The sequence below is a fragment of the Tachyglossus aculeatus genome, chromosome X4 (genome assembly GCF_015852505.1).
Source record: "Tachyglossus aculeatus isolate mTacAcu1 chromosome X4, mTacAcu1.pri, whole genome shotgun sequence".
In the NCBI taxonomy this organism is placed as follows: Eukaryota; Metazoa; Chordata; class Mammalia; order Monotremata; family Tachyglossidae; genus Tachyglossus; species Tachyglossus aculeatus.
The window spans coordinates 54,851,510-54,879,154 of NC_052098.1; the positions used below are offsets into that span (position 1 = coordinate 54,851,510).

The window sequence follows — 27,645 nt, forward strand, 5'->3', positions numbered from 1 at the left end:
TACTAAGAGCTTGTGAGAGTACAATACAATAGACCCATTCCCTGAGGAATTCCATAATTCCATTATATGTGGTAGTTGAAGCCATGTCAGTGGATGAGTTCTCCAAGGGAGGGGTGTAGATGGAGAATAGAAGGGGTCCCAGAACTGAGCCTTGAGGGACCCCCACAGTTAGAAAGTGGGAGGCAGAGGAGGAGCCCCCTGAAGGAGATTGAGAATGAAAGGCCAGAGAGATAAGAGGAGAACCAGGAGAGGATAGAATCAGTGAAGCCAAGGTCAGACGACGTTTCCAGGAGAAGGGGTGTTCCACAGTGTCAAAGGCAGGTGAGAGGTTGAGATTGTTTACTATTATAATATGTATATCTTCTGAATTTGGAAGAAAGAACCTGAGGTATACTGGGGTATATATGAATTGTGCCCTTACATATTTGAGTTTTCTTAAGCCTATGAGGGATTTCTGGACTTAAGAAGAATTAGAAAGCCAACCCCAAATGAATAGAAGTTTGTTGATGCTAAGGAAGGGGAATGAAAGTTGATATAAAGATGGAAATCTGTGGAGAGATAAGAAAAAGGGAACAGAGGGAGCAAGCCAAAGTCGAGTGATGGAGACAAAGAAGAATTCATGAATGAAGTGATGGAAATTGGTGAGTTGGGGAATAGTACTCAAAAGAACAATGTTCAACACTGCATGAACCTAGTGAGTCAGGTAGTTTAATGCAACGATCTACATAATGAAGGGTCAAGGATAAAAATTTTAATTCACACAAGTCAGGTAATGAACAATTTAGTTGTCATAGTAACATCAACCACAGCATGCAGCTCAGTCTTATTATTTAACATTTTTAAGAAGTAAATAACATAATACAGTATAACAGTTTCCTTAGCTTTTTCTGACAATAAAGTTACAAAGGTTTTCTTTTTGTAATCATGAAAGGAGTGGACAGGGTGAATGCAGATTTGTTTTTCACTAACTCCCACAATACTATTTTTAGAAACTTGAAAAGAGTAGCTTCAATACAAGCAAAAAGAAATATGTCCTTACACAGCAGATTTTCACCGTTTGAAATTTACTGCCACCGGAAGTTGTGGAGGCAGGAAAACCCATAGGTTCAGGGAATGTTTGCATAAATTTATGGTTGAGAAGTTCATAATAGGTTCTTAATGGGTTAAGTTGGCGATGTTAAAAGGAAAAGTTAAGGATGTTAAAAGACACAAGAGGTTTAGTTATAGATTTGTGTTTGAAAGGTCTATAAGGAGTATTAGAGGGAAATATTAGGTATTGACCAGCTAGAGCTATAAGGATGGACAGTGGAGGAAAACCCCTCACACTGTTTCTCTAAGTACCCTTGTTGCCACTGTCAGAGACAGACTATTAGGGTGGATACACTAGATCTGATCCAATATGCCATTTAAAATATTCCTGTTTATAATTTATAACTAACAATAATCTTTCTTCTACTTGACAGTCATATCATTTTTATGTAAGAATCATAAAGTTTCTCTTGGTGATTAACATTAGAGTAAAAGATCCTTGTGGACAGGACATATGCCACTTCTCTGTTTTGAACTTCCCAAGTTCTTAGTACAGTGCATGGCACCCAGTGGACACTGAATAAATTCTATTACTTCTGCTATAATGTTTACTGCATACACATGAGCATTTTCACAGTTCATCTTGCCAAAATCCCTTTCTGACAGAACTCAAAACAATACACTTATGGCTTTTTTGGTTCCCTACACTTTACTTTAAGAACATTTTAATGAATATGACCATACCAACAAATCAGATTGTCTCACCATATTTGGAAAAAGATTCTTAGTTTCATTGGTAGAGGTGGCACTTAATTATATACAGACAGTTATATCAAGTCACTAAGGTTACTAACTGACATTTATCTCTGCATTCATACTGTGTTTATAGCTATGTAACAGCTCTCCACATTGTTTCTCTAATTACGGGCACTCACTGTCTCATGCTCAAACACATTATTACTTTTGGTCAGGTTATGGAAAGAAAACTGCCGTCACTGAAATAGAATTGTTAACATGAATTAGAAAAGGAACATGCCATTGATGAACATTTTCTAATTTTATTGAATTGTCTAATTTCAGAATGAACACCATATTTTTTGAACTGAAGAATACAAAACCTAAATAATCCATTTAAGGCCCCCTTTCTCACTGGCTGAAATTTTAATTATTTAAGGTGAATACTAGAAAGCTTCAGTAATAATAAAAAGTTAACTATAGTCTTCACTCTAAAAAAAATATGCAAGTTGCTTTGCAACTGAAGTGAGATAAACCAGAGTTGAGTACACCCAGTTCTCTTCTAATGCTAAGATTGCACTCTTGCAAAATCTCACATTAAGGAAACCTTGTGCTGCAGTATATAACTAAGCCCTCATTTTCCCTACAGGCCCTCCCCTCTGCATCACTTATGCACTTAGCTGTGTACCCCAAAAGCACTTTGCTACTCACCCCAGTCCCACAGCACTTTATATACATAACTCTTAGACTACTATTTCCCTTAACCGTAATTTATTTTAATGTGTCACCCCTTGTAGACTGTAAGCTCTTTGTGGGCAGGGATCATGTCATCCAACTCTGTTGTATTGTACTTTACTAAGTGCTTAATACAGTGCTCTGACTGATTGTACTCTTCTCCCAAGCAGGCTCATATTGTCAGAAGAGTATTCCCTCATACCCTAATTGTGCTCTAGCCACAGTATGTATCAAAAATGCTTGTTATGGCACAACTAAGTATATTCACATTCAATTCTGTTTGAGGACATGCACAACTAGAATCTACCATTTCTTACTTGCCCTTGGGATCTTACGCCTGAATCCATCCATAGCTCTGTCCATTTTGCGCAATATGAGTCTGCAAGACATCCCCACTGGGGTTCTCTGACTTGCAATGTCAGTTAATTGCATATACTCATTTAACATCAATAGTATTTATTGAGCGCTTACTGTGTGCAGAGCACTGTGACAAGATTAGTTTGATCACTGAGATTAGCTTGCCCAGGAAGAATTCTGTATTTCACAATGAGTTTGTAAGGGGCATGTGCTTGGAATTTCTTACAACTATAGTAACAATGATAATAATAATTATAGTATTTGTTAAGCACCTAATATGTGCCAGGCATTGTACTAAGCACTGGGGTGGCTACAAGCAAATCGAGGTGGACACAGTCCATGTCCCAGGTGGGGCTCACAGTCTCGATCCCCATTTTGCAGACGAGGTAACTGAGGCACAGAGAAGTGAAGCGAGGTGCCCAAGGTCACACAGCAGACAAGTGGCAGAGCCGGGATTAGGACCCACATCCTCTGACTCCCAGGCCCATTCTCTAGCCACTGTGCCATGCCTCCAAACCACTTCTTTAAATAATAATAATGGCATTTGTTAAGCGCTTACTATGTGCGAAGCACTGTTCTAAGCACTGTGGGGATACAAGGTGATCAGGTTGTCCCACGAGGGGCTCACAGTCTTAATCCCCATTTTACAGATGAGGTAACTGAGGCCCAGAGAAGTTAAGTGACTTGCCCAAAGTCACACACCTGACAAGGAGCGGAGCTGGGATTTGAACCCATGACCTCTGACTCCAAAGCCCATGCTCTTTCCACTGAGCCATGCTGCTTTTAAACATACTGAGCTGCCATTCAATTTGTATTGTGATTATTATTAAGAGGATGATTACATTATTTATGTGCACAATCATGCCCCCAGCATGGGAGGGGGCTGCTTTCCCTGAGCAAAGGCTTCACAAAGATCAGAATATCAAGAAGAAGTCTCAAAAACAGAGACAGGCTTTGTACCGACAAGTCCATAAGTTAGGCAAGGATCTACCCGAATATATAAATCATTCAATCATGTCTATTGAACACTTACTGTGTGCAGAGCACTGTTTTAAGTGTGTGGTCGAGTACAGTATAACAGAGTTGGTAGAAACGTCCCCTACCCACAGTGTTTACATTCTAGAGGGGGAGCTAGACATTGCTATAAAAAAATTTATTTATTTATTTATATTTATATCAGCTGTGGGGCTGAGGGAGGGGTCAATAAAGGGTGCAAATCCAAGTCACACATTGGTCTTTTAAGCCACACACAGATAAGATCTCATCTCCCGTAGTCATTTTCAAAAATGAGCAACAGCCATGTATAACAAAAGAAATGTACTATTCTTGATTGTAACTTACAATCAACCGAGAAGACACGCGGAGAGAATGCAAAATACATGTAAAGGAAAGCTATGTCTTAAAACTCCAATGATTATTTCTGCTGAGCAGTCATAAAACTCCATGCATTTGAATAAAAGATGAAAGGCGAGAGAAGGCCCCGATTCTTGTTGCTAGCCCTGAAAGTATTGAGGTATATGCAAATAGGTCATAAAGTCCCCCAAACGACCCTATTTCAATTTACTGCTGAACGTGAACAAGGATTCGAGGAAGCCGGGGTAGTATCCTGGTTTCAGGTAAGAAATTTGGCCAAGCCTTGTCATTGACGGTATTGTACTTTCTACATGCTTTCTCATTACCTTAACAAAAAGAAATGTCATGGTAGAACCTTGAATGTCAGAAGAATGTAGGCCAAGTAGTGAAGAGAAACAGCTAGGAGAACAGAGAAACCAGCGTAGGTGAAATTCGCTGGCAGAAAATAATATCTTCAATTTGGAAAGTATGAAAGTGTGGGCAAGCAAACAGAAGAAACCAGCAGAGGGACAGCAAAGAGAACTGTTTGTACTTAAGCAAAATAGAGTGGGTAGTATTGGCTAGTTAGCTGTTTGGCTGGCAAAATACTATCCACTTTCCTGAACAGAACTTTGCTGATTTGCCTCAGTTTTGTCTGATGCCAAGACGGTGTCATGAAACAAAGGAAACAAAATAGCCTAAAAATGAAACACGAAACAAAATGCAAAGAAAAAAAAAAGTCACAGGTACTGTGGGTAACAAATGCAACGGTGTTGCAAGGGATTATCAGCCACACTGTTACACAACAATAACATTCTCATGGTCCACAGCATTATCTTTGAACCCCCCAAACCAGGTATATATAAAGGGAAGATTCCCACATTATGGAATAATCCTTTGTTTCATAATTAACTTTTGATTGGCTAGAAGCTCCTCATGTCAAATAACTCTGCACTCATTCATTTTATCTGAACTACTACGTGAAGGATGTGACAAATATGAAAAGAACCATTTTAGAGATGGAAAAAACAGGACCCAAAGAAGTGAACTGGCTTCTTCAACATGAATTTACTGATAGACTCCAAATTCAAAACATCCAATGTCTTCCACTCTTCTTCCCCCTTTACCCTCTGTTGTATGGTTCAGAGACAAGAAAATTAAGTCTGCTGCAAACTAAATCAATACTATTGAAATATATACCTCTACCACCATCTCTTTTGTTGTGCTCTGAAGTATTTACTATGTGCTCAGCACTATACTAAGCCCAGGGGTAGATAGCATAAGCAGATCAGACACAACCCCTCTCCTATAAAGGGTTCACAAGCTTAGGGGGAGGGAAAACAGGTACTGAATCCCATTTTATAGATGAGGAAACTGAGGCCAAGGGAAATTAAGTTACTTGCCCAAGGTCACCCAGCAGGCAAGGGGCAGAGTAAGATTAGAAATCAGGCCTCGAACTCCCAATCCTGTGCTCTTTCCAGTAGACCACGTTGCTTCTGTTTGTTAAATTTGTTCCAAGTAATCTGGGTGTAAGTGAAAGTGTACTTTATACAGTACTTTAAGATCCCTAATGAAAGGAAAAGAGGTAGTTCTTTAAAACATCCACATCCTCCATTATTATATCATTGTGGTTTACAGCTTTTGAAAGGCAGTGGAATCACAACACAGCTTGTCCTTTTTAGTCTTTGATCTCAACACACCTGTTTGAAGGATGCATGGGTTTGGGCCAGTGTCCTTTAGTTAATGAGATGGGTGATGGGAGCATATGAAAAGCCTGTTCTCTTTCCTGTGTTTGAGCATTTCATAAATGCTCATATTCATCTTACTAAAGGGTGCTCTTCTGCTCATCTCCTGTTCCGATCTGCAACTTTCTTTCACATATCCCACTTCCTACTAACTCTCCTATTCCCCCAGCTAATTCTCCTGAAGGGATTTTGACATAACCCTTTCAATGCTATCGATCTCAATCAATAGTACGTACTGCATGCTTCTTGTGTTCAGAATACTGAACTTAACACTTGGGAGAGTACGATAATGTAAAATCTAAAAGCGAATGGAAATTTTTAGCCAGAATGGACTGGGGGAGATGTCAAAGGATGATGTTTTAAGCAATTTCAATCAATCAATGGTATTTATTGAGCACATACTGTGTGCAGAGCACTGTACTAAGTACTTGGGAGGGTACAATATAACAGAGTTGGTAGATGTGTTCCCAGTTTAAAGATACTGTGAAATGTAATCTCGATCACATCAGTCAGAAGAGTAGCAGTGAGGACCAACTGCAGTAGACAGGCAGTAACTGGGGTTCCAAACCAGCTACAGGTCACAGAGAAGATGAGCAGCAAAGCAGGGATTAGAACCCAGGTCCTTCTGACTCCCAGGCCTGTTCTATCCACTAGGCCATCCTCTTTCTGTGGTCAACTGAGCATCATGTAGACTGTATTTAACTGCATTAGAGAGTGACTGTGTGTGATATCAATACTGGCTCTATTATCCAGGAAAGTCAGTGTGGTTTTTGTGGATGAAAGACTAACTCTTCAGTAGATAGATGCGATAATGTTAGTATTATGAAGGTATTATGCACTTCCCATGGGCTAATTTCTGGGGTAGATACAAGATAACGAGATGGGACTCAGTCACAATCGAAGAGCAGGTTTTTTACCCCATTTTTTCAGATGAGGAAATTGAGGCACAGAGCGGTTAAGTGACTTGTCCAAGGTCACACAGCAGGCAAATGGCAGAGCTGGAATTAGGACTTGCTCATTAACAAGGTGGGGGGCAGGGTGAGACTGCCATTTAAGGCAAAAAGAAAGGCTTCTTAAAAAGAAACAATTCAGTCACATCCAGAGCATATTTTAGATTTTGACAACACTTTCTTTGAAAGAAAATTATTTCATTTGATGTGGAAATAGCTGTTAGGGAAGTAGTTTTGCCAAGTGGAAAGAGCAGGGGCCTGGGAGTCAGAGGACCTGGGGTCTAATGCCAACTTTGCTGCTTGCCTGCTGTGTGACAACTTCTCTGTGCCTCAGTCTTCTCATCTGCAAAATGGGGATTAAATACCTGTTCTTCCTCCTAGACTCTGAGCCCTATAAAGGACAGGGACTGTGTCAAAACTAATTATCTTCTATCAGCGCCTTGTAAACCTCTTGTGGCCAGGGACTGTGTCTCCCAGTTCTATTGTATTGTACCCTCCTGAGCACACAGGACAGTGCAAAGCTCTCAATAAATACCACCGGTTGATTAATTGGCACAGAGCAAGCACTTAACAAATAAGCGTGGCTCAGTGGAAAGAGCACGGGCTTTGGAGTCAGAGGTCATGGGTTCAAATCCCGGCTCCACCAACTGTGGTGTGTGACTTGGGGCAAGTCACTTAACTTCTCTGTGCCTCAGTTACCTCATCTGTAAAATGGGGCTTAAAACTGTCCCCGTGGGACAACCTGATTACCTTGTAACCTCCTCAGTGCTTAGAACAGTGCTTTGTACATAGTAAGCGCTTAACAAATACCATCATTATTATTATTATTATGGAAGTAACACTTTAATACTGTTCATCATCTCACAGGGAAGCAGCGTGGCCTAGGGGAAAGAACACAGGCGTGGGAGTCAGAGGACCTGGTCTCTAATCCCAGTTCTGCCACTCATTCATCCATTCAATCGTATTTATTGAGCACTTACTGTGTGCAGAGCACTGTACTAAGCGCTTGGGAAGTACAAGTTGGCAACATATAGAGACGGTCCCTACCCAACAACGGGCTCACAGTCTAGAAGGGACAACAAAACAAAACATGTGGACAGGTGTCAAGTCATCAGAATAAACAGAAGTAAAGCTAGGTGCACATCATTAACAAAATAGAATAGTAAATATGTACAAGTAAAATAGAGTAATAAATCTGTACAAATATATATGCAGGTGCTGTGGGGAGGGGAAGGAGGTAGGGCTGGGGGATGGTGAGGGGGAGAGGAAAAAGGGGGCTCAGTCTGGGAAGGCCTCCTGGAGGAAGTGAGCTCTCAGTAGGGCCTTGAAGGGAGGAAGAGAGCTAGCTTGGCTGATGTTGGGAGGGATGGCATTCCAGGCCAGGGGAAGGACGTGGGCTGGGGGTCGACAGTGGGACAGGCGAGAACGAGGCACAGTGAGGAGGTTAGCGGCAGAGGAGTGGAGGGTGCGGGCTGGGTTGTAGAAGGAGAGAAGGGAGGTGAGGTAGGAGGGGGCGGGGTGATGGACAGCCTTGAAGCCATGAGTGAGGAGTTTTTGCTTGATGCATAGGTTGACTGGTAGCCACTGGAGATTTTTGAGGAGGGGAGTAACATGCCCAGAGCATTTCTGCACAAAGATGATCCGGGCAGCAGCGTGAAGTATAGACTGAAGTGGGGAGAGACAGGAGGATGGGAGCTCAGAGAGGAGACTGACACAGTAATCCAGTCGGGATAGGATGAGAGATTGAACCAGCAAGGTAGCGGTTTGGATGGAGAGGAAAGGGCGGATCTTGGCAATGTTGCGGAGGTGAGACTGTCTGCTGTGTGACCTCAGACAAGTCACTGCATGTCTCTGGGCCTCAATTCCCTCATCTGTAAAATGGGGATTAAATCCTGTTCTTTCCTACTTAGACTATGAACCCCATGTGGGATAAAGTCTGTGTCCAATCTGATGATCTTGTATCCATCCCAGCACTTAGTACAATGCTCGGCACATAGTAAACAGTAAGTACAATCGTCATCATCATCTCGCTTCTCACCTCTTTCATGAGCAGGTGCAATGTATTTAGTCCAAATAAAAACCTATTTTTGAAAGGGAGAAAAGTGCCTCGAACCAAAATGTAAAAGGAAAAGTTTGATTCTCTTTGAATCGGTCACTAGCCTTTGTACAGTTGGGTCCTGCCAATTTCAGGGTATTTCTAATGCTGAAAGACATCTCTGGATGGCAATGGGGTTCTGCATGTACTTTGAAAACTGATTATCCTTCTTAAATATATATAAGAAGATGTAGAATAAACAAACCTTAGAAACCCAGACATTTAGATGTTCAATCTGTTTGGTGGTCCAAATAAGAAAAGATCCACAACTCACTGAGTGTATTAGAGGGAAAAGTGCAGAGAGGAAATGAAGTGTATAAAGAATTGTTGTTTAAATGCCGTGGCTCTGTAGGATGGGGAGATGGTGCATCTCAGGAATTCGAATGCAAACCATATTTTAGGGGACCCGTGTGGATCTGCGATGGGCGTTGTCTTGCCAAATTGGGCGGGTTCTAGGCCTGAGAGAGTTATGCCTAAATCTCCTCAACCTCTACTCGCTACTCCTAAGATTTCCGAAAGATCCCTGGAACCGAAGTCCTAGCACGCGTTGAGCAGAGGGGCCGGAGGGAATTTAGAAAACTACAAATCCCAGCCAGGCTTCAAAGGAGAGGAGTCTCCAGAGGCTGAATTTCGCCTGGCCGTCCCCCGAAAGGGGTTGCTATTCAGTGGGAGTTTAGCGCAGCCAAGCGACGGGCTGAAGCCACGGTCGCCTGCAACAGGAGCTAAGTGAGGCGGGGATAACTTTGACCGTTCTAGCGGAACCCTTCGCTACCCCGTTGCATCGTTTCGCCAGGAGAAAAGTGGCAGGGTCGAGCGGAATAGGAAAACAAAAATCTCGTCAAGAAAAGATGAATTGGGTTCGGGAGAGAAAACCTCAGCTCGTCTTCAGTAGCGTGGGGAAGCGAGGTGGATCTGTGGTTCCTTTTTCCGAAGGGGAGTGAATTTCCGGCTCATCGCTGCCTCGGGAATGAACCAGATGTTGTCATAAAGGGACAACGAACGGGACCCCTCGCCGGCTTTTCATTTTTCCTTTCCCGACCTTTTTCTGGACCGCCTTTAGCGCCGCTGTCGTCGCGGCTACTGTGCGATCGTTGTTGGTGTCGCTTCGGCTGCCCGTCTCTGGACGGCCATTGCGGGTCCCGGGGGGCTGGGGGGTTGAGTTGGGACGCGAGGGATGAGGCAGGACGAGGGGAAGGAGTGTCTGAGCGGTGACGGGATCTGGGGAACGCGCTGATTGCAGGGTTGGGGGCGGAGGAAGGGGGGTCAGTGATGTGAGGGGAGTCGGGGGGAAGGCAGGAGAGAGGAGCGAGATCGCGGCGGCAAAGTGACGGGGACGGGTTAGTTCGCCAGCAACTTTTCTGGCTGGGAAATCGGTCCGGGAGGATCGGGCTGTTCCTCTTCGCCGAGGAGAGCGTTGGGGATCTGGAAGAGGAGGCTCAGTGGAGAAGACCGAGGAAGACTGAAGAAGAAGAAGGAGAAGAAGAGGAGGAGGAAGAAGGGGGAGGAGGAAAAGGGGGGCGCGGAAAGGGAGGCAGGCAAAGGTAGAGGGGGGAGAGTTGGAGTAGGTCGTTTCTCCTGGTTCCCCGGCTTTCCCCCGGCCCGGACCTCAGTGATGAGGAGACTGAGTTGGCTGTGGCTCCTGCCCCGGATCTGTCTGCTGCTGCCGCCGCCCTGCGCGCTGGTCCTGGCCAGGGTGCCCGGCTCCTCGTCCCACCCGCAACCCTGCCAGATCCTCAAGCGCATAGGGCACACGGTAAGGATCGGGGCGGTGCACCTGCAGCCCTGGACGGAGGCAGCGCGGGCCGCCACTGCCTCCTCCTCCTCCTTCTCGTCCAGCAGCGGCCGCAGCCAGGACCGCGGCTGGAGAGGGGCGCGATCCAATGGCAGGCAGCGCGGAGAGAGCCCGGCCAGGGCACGGAACGGCCAGGATGAGGCGGGGAGCCAAACTTGGCGCCCCCAGCCGCCCTCTGAGGACGGAGGGCCCGGGGCACCGCGCCGGTGGGGGCCGCTGGGGGCGGGAACCCCGGTCGAGGGCGAAGCTCTCCTGCCGCGGGACGCGCTGCTTTTCGCCGTGGACAACCTGAACCGGATGTCTGGGCTGCTGCCCTACAACCTGTCCCTTGAGGTGGTCATGGCCATCGAGGCCGGGCTGGGCGACCTGCCCCTCTTGCCCTTCTCCTCCCCGAGCTCGGCTTGGAGCAGCGACCCCGTCTCCTTCTTGCAGAGCGTGTGTCACACGGTGGTGGTGCAGGGGGTCTCTGCCCTGCTCGCCTTCCCCCAGAGCCAGGGGGAGATGCTGGAGCTGGAGTTCATCAGCACGGTTTTGCACATCCCCGTCATCAGCATCGTGCGCTACGAGTTTCCAAGGAAGAGCCAGGTAAGGGGAAGGAGAGAGGACTGAAGGGGGCCGGGGGAGGTGGGGCAAGGAAGGGGGAAAGCGGGGGAAGAGGGAAGTGCGATAAATAAGGGGGCGGAGTAATGTCACCCACGTTTACTTGATCTCCTTTGGGTTCTGCCAGCTTTTTGGTCGGTCGTTGTCGATCCTGCCAACTGGGCGGGGAAGTGGCGGGTGGTGGAGGGAGGAGGTGTATGAAGAAGCGCGGGACGATATGTAATGAAAAAAAAATAAAGTGAGGCTATCGAGGAAGGGACAAATGGGAATGTGCCCTCTCTCCTCTAGACTCTGAGCCCGTCGTGGGGCAGAGAACGTGTCTGCCAACTCTGTTATAGTGTACTTTCCCGAGAGCTCAGTACAGTGCTCTGTACGCAGTAAGCGCCCCATTTGTAATAATAATAATAATGGCATTTATTAAGCGCTTACTATGTTCAAAGCACCGTTCTAAGAGCTGGGGAGGTTACAAGGTGATCAGGTTGTCCCAAGTGGGCTCACAGCCTTAATCCCCATTTTACAGATGAGGTAACTGAAGCCCAGAGGAGTTGAGTGACTTGCCCAAAGTCACACAGCTGATAAGTGGAGGAGTCGGCATTTGAACCCATGACCTCTGACTACAAAGTCCGTGCTTTTTCCATTAAGCCACGCTGCTTCTCTGCTTGTACTTCCCAAGCGCTTACTACAGTGCTCTGCACACAGTAAGAGCTCAATAAATACGATTGAATGAATGAATGAGCGCTCAATAAACACCGTCGATTGATGGGTTGATCGCAGGACTAGGTGTTAGGCCTGGTTAGAGAAGCTCGCCTCGGGCAGTTCCGTGGACAGAGAATGGGATTGGCGGAATAGAGGGGGCGGGCTAGAGCCCGGAGATAGCCCAAGCCATTTCGAGGCTCACTGATCCAGGAGCGGCGGACTTCCACCCTTCACTGTCCCCGATAATCCACTGTAATCCTCGTGTGGTTCAATCCGAATAATAACAGCGAATATAAAGTCCTAAACACCGTGTTTGGGGATCTGAAACGCAAAATGAATGCAGATTATCGTTGGCGGGTCTCTGGCTTTCCTGCCACCCATCGTTTCTTAGGGTGGCGTAGGGAGGATTGGGTCACGGTAACCATGTGCATTTGTTGCGTTTGGCTAGATAAAGGCAAGCAGGGAGTATTGGAGAAAGGTTGCTCGTGATTTCTAGGAATATACAGATGATCAATGTAAATTGGGAGGGAAAAAGACTGTCCACATAAATGTTAACCCCAAATGGATACAGAGATGTGTTATAGGAGAGATAAATGAACCTAAAGTTTCTTTCATGCCCCGAATGAATTAAGAATTGCATGCAGCATCGCCAGGAAGGTAGAAAAGGAGAAACTGAGGCCAGTTCTGTGACTTATTCAAGGTCGTCCAGAAATTCAGCGGCACAACTAAGATCATAAAAGTATTTCAGCCTCCCATTTCCCCCCAAAATATGGCTTGTCATCTTCCTCTCCCTAAATAGATATGTCTTTCTTCTTGTGGGGCCCTTGAGTGGGCAACCAGAACGCAAAGCTTGCCATTCATCAAATTCAACTTTCTATTCATTTCACTATGTCTGCTGCCTGGAATTTCACATTCAATAAATGATAAGTCCGTTTTGAAAGGGGAGGCATAAGCCACATCCAGAGTTGACTGGAAGGTTTCCTTTTGTCACAGAACAGCAAAGATTTGATCTGCAGTGTGCTGACTAATTACCTTTAATCGAAAGCGTTTCAGTCACCTGAATCTGAACGACTGGAAGTAGCAGATGGAAAGGCATGGAAAACTCAGATGCAGTGCTGTCTATAGCCAAAGTGCATAAACAGGGAATTACCACTTATAGGTGGATTATTATTGGTACATATGTAGAATCAGGGTAAATGGAGTCAAATGATTTAGCTTTGTGGCATCATTTTTTTGATAACCTTAGTACTGTATTAGCTGCCAATTGTGATCATCATCAATCGTATTTATTGAGCGCTTACTGTGTGCAGAGCACTGTACTAAGCGCTTGGGAAGTACAAGTTATTATATTGGCAACATATAGAGACAGTCCCTACCCAACAGTGGGCTCACAGTCTAAAAATGTGGAGAAATGTGGGCTCACATTTCTCTTTAGAAGGAAAATCATCTGTATTTCTATAAAGTATATGTCCTAAAAAGTTGGCATGTCACATCTATAACTTTAAAAATGATCTAAATTCAGCAGAGACTAGATAATCCAGAAACATCTGGTATAGCTAAACAGAATAGTAGTCAGGGCACTAAAGGAACAAACTCTGAGCAGATGCTATAATTAATTCCGGCACCTAGTGCTAAAATGTATAAACTGGTAGACATGTTTACTCTTGCATTTATGTAAGGTAATTTATTTAAAGAGGTGTCTTCACTTCATTTTTAATAGCACAATTCCTGAGAAAGAGGTCATTTGCTTTAGTACTCTATATTAGTTTTACCCAGCTGATAGCATCTTCCTTTATCCCCATTAATATTTTAGATTAGAACATAAATCATATATCATATCTTAACTCCTTTTTCCTTGCCATTTGATAATGACATGCTCATTGTAGTGTATTAAATATGTTCACTTTATTACCAGTTTGATAGAAATATGAATTCAGGGACTTGCTAGCCTATGCAGTGGCACCCTGGGAATAAGTTACAATTGAGTTAGCAAAGTAAACAACCTTTCTTTTTTTTACTAAAAAAAATCATTTTCATTTCAATTCTGATTTGGTCCCTGATTTTAAACCTTGTTACGTGTTGATTAATGCTAAGGTTCTTCCATATCTAAGTTAATAAATGCTAGGTTTTTTGCGCATAGGGTGACAGAGGTACCTACCATATTTTGTGGACCCCCCTAGAATTAGGCAACTTGGTGTTGTGTGTCAGAAACAAAAGCCTAATTAAAGTGAACGCTTCTGGACAGGCACGTGAAACAAGAACATTGCACTTCTTTGATAGGGAGATCACTGTTTCTTTACAGGTGGGGATGATGGTCCTGTTACCCAACTTTTTTGTAGTTTACTAATACAATCTGCAAATTGTAATCACACAAATGCAGTCACACATTTGTAATCTACCAGTGCAATCACAGTTCCAGATTGCCCCATTACTCTCTTCGAGAAATGAACTCATTTGGAAATGGCCAAACCAGGAAGTGTCTGATGCCAAAATTAGTGAAAGATGAAGGTAGTTTTGTTATTCGCCTTGCTTACAGAGTTGAACATAAATGTGTACACCTGTGGATTGATCGGACTGGAGAACTTTAAGAGGGCATGTATTCCATTCCTCCTCCTCAAGCAGGATGACCAATAAAATTCTAGACTATGAGCCCATTGTTAGGTAGGGACCGTCTTTGTATGTTGCCAACTTGTACTTCCCAAGCGCTTAGTACAGTGCTCTGCACACAGTAAGCGCTCAATAAATATGATTGAATGAATGAATGAATACATATAATAATAATAATAACGGCATTTGTTAAGTGCTTAGTATGTGCAAAGCACTGTTCTAAACGCTGGGGGGATACAAGGTGATCAGGTTGTCCAACGTGAGGCTCACGGTCTTAATCCCCATTTTACAGATGAGGGAACTGAGGCTCAGAGAAGTGAAGTGACTTGCCCAAGATCACACAGCAGACATGTGGTGGAGTCGGGATTCGAATCCATGACCTCTGACTCCAAAGCCTGGGCTCTTTCCACTGAGCCACACTGCTTCTCTCCTATGTACCTAGAGAAGCAGCATGGCCTAGTGAAAAGAGCACAGACCTGGTAGTTAGAGGATCTGGGTTCTAATCCTGGCTCTGCCACTTGACACCTGTGTGACCTTGGGCAAGTCACTTAACTTCTCTGTGCCTCAGTTTCCTCATTTGTAAAATAACTCAATAATCAAAACCTCTTCTCTCTCCCTACTTTGACTGTGAGCCCCTTGTGAGACAAAGACTGTGTCTGATCTGATTATCTTATATCTACCCCAGGATATAATGCAGTGCTTAGCACATAATAAGCACTTAATAATAATCACAATTATTATTTAGATGATTTTTATGCTCTACACATTCCAGCCCAGCTCAGTCCACTAAGGATTGGATATAGGCAGTGTAGGCCTAGTGGAGAAAGAGCATGAATCTGGGAGTCTAGTCTTGGAGTCTCATCCCAGCTCTGCCATTGGCCAGCCATCACAACCTCAGTTTCGTTCTATGTAAAATGGGGATAAAGTATCTGTTCTCCTTTTAGCCTGGAAAAGCTGTGAGTCTAGCCTGATTATCTTGTGGCATGATGACTTGGCACACAGAAAATGCCAATAAATATATAATTGTTATTATTGTTGTTATTGTTATCATGTTTGCGAAGCACTTACTCTGTGTCTAGTACTATTCTAACTGTTGGGTTAGGTACCAGGTAATCAGGTTAGACCAAGCCCTTGTTCAACATGGGGCTCACAGTCTAAATAGAAGGGAGTAGGATTTAATCCCCACTTTACAGTTGAGGAAACTGAGGCACAGAGAAGTTAAGTGACTTGCCCAAGGACACACAGAAAGCAATTGGCAGAGCCAGGGTTATAATTCAGGTCTTCCAACTCACAGATCTGTGCTCTTTCCAGCAGGTCATGCTGCCTATATCCAATATATGGTTAATATATGGAAGAAATTTTCCTCCCCTTCTCTTTCTTCCTATTTTCCCCAGCCCCCTCCAAATGGTGAATTGCCTATATGCCACAGATCCTGTTCATGTTTTAATGGAAGTGTCATAGATGCTCCAGGGAGACTCGCAAATTTCTCAAACCAAGGGTCACCTCAGGAGCGATGAGAGTCATGGGCAGAGTCACTGTTGGAATTGCCTAGGAACTGCATTTGGCTCCCAGGAAAATTCCCAATATAATCCTGAAGCCTTGTTTCTGGCTTTCTATTCCCATGGAATAGGTTCTGTGTTTTGCTTTGAAACAGCTTCTTTCTTTCCAATGGATCCAAATTATATATAACTCTTCTCCCATTTAACCTTCCTGACATGTTTATAAGGTTGTTTGGGAAGGTTAAGTATTCCCACTGTGTGTATAGAGAACTTAGGTATTAAGACATTTGTGTAATTTCACCACAAATCAAATACTGTGGCCAATCTGAGAATAAAACACCAACCTATGGACTCTGGTTTTATGTCTTCCTTAAAGAACCTCCAACTACATATTAACCTTAGGAGATCCCCAACTTTAACTATGAAGAATAAACCATCAGGGGCACTGATTGTAGCATTTACTGAAGTTGGTTTCAAAATTGAGCAAAAAATGAATATTTGATTCAGCTATTTCTGATTCCTTCATCTGTCCAAGGTTTCTGCTGTGCATTTTGACAAAGTTTAAAAATCAAAATGAAGCATTTATGTGTGCCTCTCAAAGTGCTGGAAAAAAAAACCTCAAGTAATCAATTAAGTGCTCGAGCATGAAACATCGTTATACACTAGTGGCATAGATAGCCTGTCACGCTTCACAATGCTCTGGTGCCTGCTAATTAAAGAACTTGCAGTGACAGCAACCACAGAAAAAACCCAACACTGCCATTTCCCCCAACATCTTTGGGACCACTTTTTATATGAATGCATTATTCACTTACTTCTAGATAAGTAAATGTCCACCAAAGTAATTAATGTTCTCTGGCCTTTAATCCAAATTTATTTGTAAACTCTCAGGATGTAACCCTTCTTCTTGTCATTTTGTTTTTCAATGCTTACTCTACCATATTCAGGGGTTTCCCATTGTTTCCCAAAAGTTAACACCTTAAAGTTCTCCTACCTACAGGGCAAGGATAGTTTTGCACAAACACACCCATTACCTACAACTCTGTATTACAATGGTTGTGTTAGAGCCCAGATGACTTAAAATGACTGAGTGATGAAGGAAAGTGAATGGCTAAAGTCCCAAAACTGTCCCAGTCTGTGCCATAACAGAGATGACTGCCTTGCTGTTTATGACTATTGGTAAACCTTGGGTTCGAGACTTTACAAGCCTGGCCATTTAGCTTTCTGAAGTAGATTGTTTCTAGTCCAACTTATTTGTTAGAGAAGTATTTCTTGACCTGATGTAGGAAAGTACCCTTGGACTACTCTATTAACACCATAATAATAGTAATTATGTTATTTATTAAACCCTTACTGTATGCCAAACATCAAGCACTCATGGTGCTCCCACTCTAAAAGGAAGTGAGAGCAGATATCTAATCCCAATTTTACATATGAGGAAACAAAGGACCAGAGAGGTCAAGTGACCTGCAAAAGGTCACACAGCAGGCCAGTGGCAGATCTGGGACTGAAACCTAGGTCTCTTAACTTCCAGTCTAGTGTTCTTTTCCACTAGGCCACACTGACTCTCACTAGGACCAGAATCCTGTCCACTCTGCTTGGTATTATAGATGATAAAGAGCTGGGCCTTGGATCAAAGCCTGTCTGGCAGATGCCATTTTTTATATCAAATGGAAGAAAAACTCTCTCCAACCAGCAGGCAATCCAAGCTAATCTCCCAAATCTACATTAGTCTAAATGGAAAAAAATTAGAAAATGAGCATTTGGATGTATTTAGTGAAACATCATGTAGTCCCAATTTCCCCAGTAGATCCAACCAATCTGAAAGTTTGGATTAAATGATTGCTTGAGGTCCCTTTCCAGCCTGTAATATTCTAATATTTTAGCTGCCCAGGAAAAAAAATCAGGAAGATTTTTTAATATCCCTTCAGAACTGCTCCACAATGGCTTGCTTTCAAAACAGTACAAGCCTTCCCTTGGAGAAAACACATTCCTCTCAAACGTGTAATGAATAGAATGATAGAAGCAACTAATTGTTCCTGACTTGAAGATAAATGGTTTAAGATTAAAAGTCAAGTATTACAAAACTTTCTTTAACCAAGACCATTTACAGATTTTTTGGAGAAGTAGAAGTTCAGCTCCCCTTGCTCAGCAGAGCACCGAAATTAAGAGAATAGGGATTTGAGACAGCTGGTTCTGTTCTCTCCAGCATCATAAAGGAACATTTGTTGTCCATTTTTCTTAAATCATACTTTTGCATGAATTCATGATTTCATTAATTGAATTAAATGTCTAAATTAGCTGAAGGACAATGAAGTCTTCACATCTCTAATGGACATAATGTATGAAATGTTTCCAGTGTGTAGCTTTCTTTCAGCAGTCCTTTGTGCCATCCTGAGAGTTCTTTTTTCCTTTGGCAGTCCAATCTTGAATGCACTTTCGTTTTTTGGTACAAGCTAGTGGAATGATATAGGAAATAGAATCAAGAAAGGCCCCATAAAGAAAAACAATTCTCTAAACAATAGTCATATTGTGGAGCATACTGATAATCAAACTATCATTCTGAAAAGAAATACATTTAGATGTTAATGGTTTCAATCAAATCATCACCTCATTTCCGCTCTCTACTGGGCAAGGAGATCTGTGAGGTCAGTCTCACATTACAACTGCATGAAGAGGTCTTACAATTTCTTCTTGGTTTGGAGACTAAATCTAGAAGTGTAATTGTCTTGTCTCAGGAGATCGCCCAGCCTCTTACCTCGTTTCCACTCTCTCCTGGGCGAGAAGAGCTGTGATGTCAGTCTCACATTACAGTTGCACTAGGAGATCTTCCAATTTCTTTCTTCTTGCTTTTGGGACTAACTCTAGAAGTGTAACTGTCCTGTCTCAAGAGTTCGCCCAGCCTCTCACAAGGTCAATCAGTTGTACAGTAAGAGGAACATGTTCATTCTGTTGAGCCTTGTCGGGTGTTAATTCACTGACCAGGTCTTGAAAATGAGAAAGAATAAAGCTTTGGTGGTTTCAGAATGTGAGATGATTTGTGCTTCAAGGTGATCAATCTACTGATGGTACTCAGCAATGCGTTCTCTTTATTCCATTCTGAATTCTGCTGTCTCATTATTTACTCTGCATGACAGAGAGTGAGGTTTGAATAAAAGTGCTGCAGTGCAAGCCGGATGAGATGAAAGAAATGTTTGTTGTCAAAAGGAAGTCATTTTGAATGGAAGAAAGAGGGGAAACATCTTCTCCTGTTAAAGGTGTTCGACTGCTTTCATCGGACCTTTTTTTGACTCAGGAAGCTGCTAGAGCAATCACTGCTTTTGGGCCTGTATAATTTAGGCAAAGAATAGTTTTGACATTTATCCCTGAGCATAAAAGTCAGAAGAGATATTTTCCATATGGGCATATTTGAATTTTACAAAGAAATGCTCCCATCATTCTCCTCTGGATTTGAAATATTTTAAAAATTATAATATTTGGCTTCAAAAGTACCTGCATCTTAAACCTAGGCACAAAATATACCCCAATAATTTCTGATAACATTAATCACAGAAAATAGCCTCAGGGTCTTATAACCATTAGGTTCGCTGCTCAAGCATAGATGAGACTGGTAAGTGCACTATTTAAACAGAGAAAAATTGAGAACCCTGGGAAAATGCATTTCTCATGTTTCTCAGGGACCATTCTAGTCCTTTGTGCAACTCTTTTTACTTTAAATTCTCCACTACCTTATGATCATGAGTATAGGTATTGAACACCTACAGTGTGTAGAACAAGAGTACTAAAGTCTTGGGAGAGTAGAATAGAATTAGTAAGCATGATCCCTGCCCTCAAAGAGTTTACAATTTAGTTGGAGACACAGTCACTGAAATAATTTACAGGTGGGAAGAAGAAGGAAATGGGGCTATGTATAGGAGTTAGTGCTTAAGTAGTAAAGTATGAAGGAATGTACATATGTGCTACAGATGGTTGTGAGTAGAGCAGTGTGAAGATGACACACAAATGCTGATGTGGCAATAAAGTTCAAAACCTTAGTCTATCAGTAACTGAGGGCTGAGTCTGATCAATGGGGGAGTTCACTGAAGCCTGTGAATGAGTTTCCCTGAATGAATAATGGTGGGGGAAGTTCATTTGCTTGGATTCCCCCCCTAAAATAGCTAATCCAGCACTCTGCCATGGTGATGTTTGATAGCTGACTTTATTTTAAAATGGTATTTGTTAAGTGCTTACTATGTGGCAGGCACTGTTCTGACTTGCCCAATGCCACACAACAGACAAGTGGCAGAGTTGGAATTAGAACCCAGGTCCTTTGACTCCCAGGTAAGAAGTCCACTAAACCATGTCATTTCTCTAGGAGTTGTGTCCGAGTGGGCAGACTCTTTGGATAATGGGCTTTAGTTCAAGGGCCCCCTGATCATGGCTTACACTTGGTTCAAAACTTAACTGAGGCATCAGAATCCTTTAAGTGGTATTTTGATTCCAATCAATTTCACAGTGGTCATTTGCAATACATGGTGTGGTTAATGCGACTTTGTGGACAGTTCTAAAATCTCACACTCCAGGAGGAAGTTATAATGTTTATTGTGTATACCTTGTGTTTTTCACTAGGTTGAGGAGTGTGACAGTGTCACACTCTTTTTAGAGAAGCAGCGTGGCTCAGTGGAAAGATCCGGGCTTTGGAGTCAGGGGTCATAGGTTCGAATCCTGGCTCTGCCAATTGTCAGCTGTGTGACTTTGGGCAAGTCACTTAACTTCTCTGGGCCTCAGTTCCCTCATCTGTAAAATGGGGATTAAAACTGTGAGCCCCCCGTGGGACAACCCGATCTCCTTGTAACCTCCCCAGGGCTTAGAACAGTGCTTTTCACATAGTAAGTGCTTAATAAATGCCATCATTATTATTATTATTAATGTCAAATAATGTTTAAAAATAAAAAAAGGAAAACACTAAGTGTAAATAACTTGCCCTGAAAGCTTGAGAATCCTGAGGAAATGGAGGATCCTATCAAAATCTGGGCCAAATAAGCTAGAGCAAAATTTTTGTGTGGGGGCTTGCAGTGTATTGTTGAATTTTTAACAGTTGCAAACAATAGCTCAGCTCATACGCTCCTGTCAAATTCATGGTCTTGGATATTGAGATGCTTTGTCATGAATCTCTTCCAGGTTGTCAGTGGCCCTTAGTTGAGTTTTGAGTATTCAGCGTTTTGACGGCTGATGTATATAGTATGAATGTATTTGAATTCTTTGTAGATAATGCCCATCCCAATCAAAACTTGGCGTAACTTCTTGCGCAAACTATTCAGCTGAGAAAAGTTCAAATACCACATTCCTAATTCATGAGCTCTTTCAATGAGACCACCAGTCTTTAACAAATTAGGTAGTCACATGTCGCTTTTATTTTTCCAGTACAACTTGACAGCCAGCAACAGAACTGGGGCTTTGCGAGATTACAGAAAATAAACTGTAAGCCAAAATAAAGCAAATACATGGACCTTTATGTAGAAAATGTTGTAGAGGTAACAGTGGGTGATGAATTTTTGAAAGAGTGACAATGGAGCATATGATTCTGTGAACTTGAGTCCTGTCGGTGTCTAAATCCCTTCTTTTCTATTTCATCTAGGCCATATACAGTCCCAGAGTGGCATGAAGGGGTTAAGGCACCTCCTTAAGGACTAGGAGGAATTTCTTTCAGAAAGTCAAGTGCTTTAAGGTTACGTTTTTGAGCGTGGTATCATAGTACTAATGATTCTGGGAACTGTTTGGGGTTTTTTCCTGACAAATTGGTTTAATACCTATTTTTATAAAACAATCTTATAAGTCTGGTGCTTAATAAGCTTATTGCTTCATATTTTTCAGTAAGGAGGATTTGTTTAATTGCTTAAACTGTACTATGTCATCCTGAAAGTATAGTGTCACTTTATTATTAGAATATAATATCTTTATTTCTGCAAATTCTGTACATCCTTTAATTAGTTGTTTCTCAGTTACTGAAGTAATAGGAATGATTCCTTCTATTTATGTTGGGCATACTTGCAATTGGTATTACTACTAACATTTATTAAGTACTTGAAAATGCAGAGATTATACAAAAAAGGGGGCAATTAAACCATCATCATTATCACCAGTGTTTATTGTGCACCTGCTGCGTGCAGAGCTGGGACTTGGTGGTTGGGAACGTACAAAAAGTAAAAGACAAGGTTCTTGCCCTCAGTGAGTTTGCAATCTAAAATGAGGGACAGGCAGGCATAGATAGTATACATTTAATGGGAACAAAAGGGAAAACAAAAATACAACATAGGTACAACTACAAAAGTAAGCTGAAAAAGAATAAATACACCCTGTTGTTCTATGAAGTGTGTGTGGCAGGGAGGGTTGCATTTTCCCCAAATGTCACGTTAAGGAAAACTTGATTGTTGTACTCACGTGCGTCCAATGCCACAGACATGCCCAGGGCACACATGCACTAGTGCACAACTGCTTCTTCTGAAACCTCATCACACTGTATCCAAACAGGCTCTTTGTCAGACTGACGTTCATTAATTCCCTAACAGCATTCTAGCCAAAATGTGTACTCAAAGCGTGTGTTATTGCAGGATAGACCGCAAAGTAACAAATAAACCAGTATACACATAAGGGCTAACTAATGTTAGCAGGATGACCTGTTCCAGGAGGTTGGGATTAGTCAGGGAATGGCTCCTGGAATAGGAGTTTTCCTAGGAAGTCACCGAAGCTGTGGAGAACATAATTTGGTAGATTTTAGGTGGGAAGGAGTTTCATGTAGGGAAAGAGTGGGTGTGATTGGCTGGAGGGGCAAAAGTCAGAGTGAGATACAGGAAGAATGTTAGCTTCAGAGGAAAAAACAAGTGCAAGTGGAATGGGGTGGGAGAGAAGAGTGAAAAGATAAGAAGAAGAGAACTGGTGGAAAGAATTGGAGCCAGTGGTCAAGAGAAAAGCATATATATTGAAGGGTTTTAAATGGGGGAGGGGGCAGGGGTGATGTGTCCTGAATGATATTTTAGGAAGATAATCTGGGAAACAGAATTTAGGGTAGCCCAAAGCAGGCTGGAAGATCAGTAAGGAGGCTTTTACAGTAATCCATCCAGGAGGAGACAAAAGGCTGGGTCAGGATGATGTCTCTATGCATGACAGCTCTAGGAAATATGGTGGAGAGTAAATTGGGAGATTTGGAATCAGAGTGAATGTGGGAGGTAAAAGATAGGAGTCAAAGATGTTACCTAGGTTGTAAATGTATGTGGATAGGGAGGTGGTGGTGCTGTCAATTGCCCCCTCCATCCCATAAATCCCGTTTTCTACTTTCCAATCACTTCTCAAGAGGATATCTCCTGTTGTCTTCCAAAGCAAATCCCTTCTACCAGTGCCTCTGACCCCAACCCCTTTGCACCTTCTAAAAACACTTGTGCCCACTCTTCTTCTCTACCTAGCTACCATTTTCAGCTGATCATTTTCTGATGACTCCTTCTCCTCTGCCTTCAAACAAGCTCACATTTCCCGTATAGTTAAAAAAAAAACAACAAAAAACTTCTCTGGATCTCATTGTACCGCCTTTTCCGCCTTTTCCCGTCCCTGTCCAAACTCCTACAATGGATTGTATACACCTGAGGGCTCCACTTCCTTTTATCCAATTTCCTCCATGCTCTGCTAGAATCTGGCTTCTACCTCTTTCATTCTATTGAACCCACGCTCTCCAAGGTCAACAATGACCTCTTTCTTGTTAAATCTAATGGACTTTATCCTGATCTTCTTCTACCTCTTAGCTTCCTTTGACACACCAGGTTATTCCCTTCTCCTGGAAATGCTATCCAACCTTGGTATTTCTGACAGTCTCTCCTGGTTCTTTTCCTACTCTCAGCTGTTCCTTTTCAGTCTCTTCTACTGGCTCTTCCTCTTCCTCACACCTCCTAACTGTGGGACTCCCTCAGGGCTCTGTTCTGGGTCCCCTTCTCTTCTCACTTTACATTCACTCCCTTGAGGAGTTCATCTGCTCCCCTGGCTTCTGCTACTTCCAAACTCCTTTATCTTGCCCTGCCAAATTCTCTCCTCCACATAACTTTCCCATGACAGTTGGCAACACTATCATCTTTCCCATCTCTGAAGCTGGCAACCTGGCATTAGCTTTGATTTCACCATCTTTTTCAAGCCCTGTATTCAGTTTGTCACTAAATCCTGCTGGATTTTCTTCCACTACATTTTCAGGATCTGACCATTTTTCTCCATCCAAATGGCCTTAATCCCAACCCAGACACTTTTCCCCTGCCTCCAATCTCTCCCTTATCCAGTCCATACTTCGCTCTGCTGCTCGGATCATTTTTCTGAAATGCTGTTATGCATGTCTCCCCTTTGCTCAAAAGCCTTCCTCTTGGTTTCAAGCAAAAACCCCTGACCTTTGGCTTTAAGGCATTTCAATCAACTGCCTTCTCCCACAGCATGGCCTAGTTGAAAGATCACGGGCCTAGGAGTCAGAGGACCTGGCTTTGCCATTTGCCTGCTGTGTAACCTTGGGCAAGTCACTTAATAATAATTATGGCATTTGTTAAGTGCTTACTACATGTCAAGTGTTGTTTGAAGTGCTGGACTAGATACAAGATGATCAGATTCGGTCCCTGTTCCACATGGGACTCACAGTCTAAGTAGGAGAAAAACAGGTATTTCATCCCCATTTTACAGTTGAGGAAACTGAGGCAAAGAAATGTGAAGGTACTTGCCCTAGATCACATGGAAGACAAGTGGCAGAGCTGGGATTAGAATCCTGGTCCTCTGACTCCTAGGTCGATGCCCTTTCCACTAAGCCACACCGCTTCCCAATTTAACTTCTCTGGGCCTCATTTACCTCATCTGTAAATCAGGGATTAAGACTGTGAGCCTCATGTGGGACATGGACTTTGTCCAACCTGATTAGCTTGTATCTACCCCAGGGCTTAGTACAGTCTTGGCACATAGTGCTTAACAAATACTAGTAAAAAGAAAAAAAAACCTATACCTCCGCTTCATTCCTCTCGAACTAACCTACTCATCATGCCTCATTCTCATCACTTCTGCCTCTGACTTCATGCTCACACCCCTTACCCCTACCTGGAACTCCCACTTCCACTTCAAATATGTCAGATTACAACTCTCCCCATCTTCAAAGCCCTTCTGAAATCACATCTCCTCCAGAAAGCTCTCTCTTTTTTCTAGGTTATATCCCCTCAACTTCTATATCAGCACTTCTGTACATATTTTGCATTTGTGCACTCACAACAACTATATATGTGTATACACACACACACAAATATGTACATGTATATACATGAATCTGTGATTCACCCCGCCTTCCTTCTTCCTCCTATCTGTAATTTATTTCAGTATCCATCTCCTCCACTATATTGCAAGTTTCTGAACCTGAGAACAGGGATCATTATAATCTTCCAAGTGCTTAGTACAGTGCTCTGCACATAGTAGTCACTCAGTAAATAATACTGATTATTGACAGAAGTGGAGGAATTAGGAGAAGGAGAAGGTTTGTTAAGGAAGATGAATTCAGTTTTTGCTAACCTTAAGTTGAAGGTGGCATGAAGGCAAAATGAATGTAAGGCTCCAAAATTTCCATTTCAGCTGGACCCACAAAAGGCATGCACTAAAAAGCAAATCACTGAATTTCATTGTTCAAAGAACTTCTACTGAAGAGTTGGTGGTGCAGCATTTCATATTCTGAGTTGTTTTGTCCAATTTCTTCTTTCTGATCAGATGTGTGTCCAAGCATCCCCAGATAAATGACTGTTTATCCTCTTAATCAACAATGGAGGAAATTCTGCACCCTCCCAATTACTTATTCCTGTGCTTGCTCATAGCTAATCTAAACATCTTCTGCTGCAATGTAAGGTCATTTCCACCTGTCCTTCCTTCTTAGGAAATGAGGAGAACAGTTGGCCCCCACTTGATTGCTAATACATTTTCCAATCCTTAGAAGAGTACCACCCAGCACATGGGTTATTAAAGGGGGACAATTATTCTCTGAACTGGGGCCTTGCAGAGAGCCAGTGTGATTCATTCTGACTTCCAAGTAGAGATTCCCCAGTTTACTCTGATGATGATTCCAGTTTCTTGATACTCTGTTAACAGTGTAAAACCCCCAAGTCTGCTTTCAAATATTGCAATGAGAATTGATTCATAGGGTAAGATTTCTGCACTGAAGCTGATTTTAGGATTTGGAAAGTACTGTGGGTCACTTTTCAAGCATTTCTCTCAGATTTTAAGTTCTAATGCATTTGCAAATGTCACATGAATTGAAATGATTGGGTGAAACTATACAGTCTATATACTATTAAATTAATTTCATAGAGCTAGAAAGAGAATTGAGTCACTTAGCCATTTTCTTTTAGGATATAAATAATATATTAAGCTCCAAATAAACATTGTCTAACAATGAAATACAGGAGTTCAGATTCCAGTGAACTGTTAGCTGCAAGGACAGAGGGCCATCTAGTGTCCAATAAAAATGACTTAACAAATAGCTGGAAATTGAAAACAGAATCTGGATAGACATTTTTGAGTGGTTATGTTATCAAACCTTAATATCCAAGCATGGCCACGTCTGAACCATTCCAGTCAAAGGGAATCTGTCTTTTTTTAAAAAAAGACTGTCTTTTTTAAAAAAAGACTTCCAGAGAAAATGATTCCACTGCTCTATTGTTCTTGGAGTAAAATAATAGCTCTGACCCATAAAGACGTCATTTATTGAGGCCCATGTCTGTAAGCATTCATGTCGAAGTCTAGGGGGAGTGAATTCCTCTATCCACTAACTAGCAGAGAGGCTTTGAGGGACTAAATCTCTGTTCATTAATAATTCTGAGAACACACAATCGTGAGAGAGAACAGTAATAATTCCGGGAGCACACAGTCGTGAGAGTGAATAGTAGACTGGTAGACTGTAAGCCCGTTGTTGGGTAGGGACCGTCCCTATATGTTGCCGACTTGTACTTCCCAAGCGCTTAGTACAGTGCTCTGCACACAGTAAGCGCTCAATAAATACAATTGAATGAATGAATGGGGTGAGACTCACACACAAACAGCAATTCTTCTACCTGCACAGGAGCCTCACCTTCTGTTCCTTTTATTCTTATTACTTATGATAATGATAATAATAATTGCGGTATCTGTTAAGCACTTACTATATGCCAAGCACTGAGGTAGTTGCCAGACAATCAGGTCCCACGTGAAGCTCACAGTCTAAGTAGGAGGGAGAACAGTTATTGAATCCCCAGTTTGCTGATGAGGGAACTGAGGCACAGAAAAGTTGTGACTTTCCCTAAGTGACAGAGTAGGCAAGTGACAGAGCCTGAATTAGAACCCAGGTTCTAATCTCTGACTCCCAGGCCTGGGCTCTTTCCACTAGGCCACGCTGCTTCTGATATGTGTAATGTTAGCTGTCTTACTTTCAAAAGGTTGCAGCCAAGCCCTATGATAGGCTACTCCTGTC

The 27,645-nt window shown here is 42.6% G+C and overlaps 1 protein-coding gene across 2 annotated transcripts in view; it reads left to right on the plus strand.

Moving 5' to 3' along the window:
- Positions 1 to 10,590: 10,590 nt before the first annotated feature.
- GRIN3A (glutamate ionotropic receptor NMDA type subunit 3A) overlaps positions 10,591 to 27,645 on the plus strand; it is a 147,580-nt gene continuing 130,525 nt past the window's right edge. The window contains exons 1-2 of one of the 2 annotated variants that reach the window (XM_038769983.1): positions 10,591 to 10,788; positions 10,870 to 11,355. In XM_038769983.1, the coding sequence (XP_038625911.1) occupies positions 10,591 to 10,788; positions 10,870 to 11,355 (684 nt within the window). Of the gene's footprint in view, positions 11,356 to 27,645 lie in introns of both variants that reach the window. The other variant, XM_038769982.1, reaches the window with a different exon arrangement.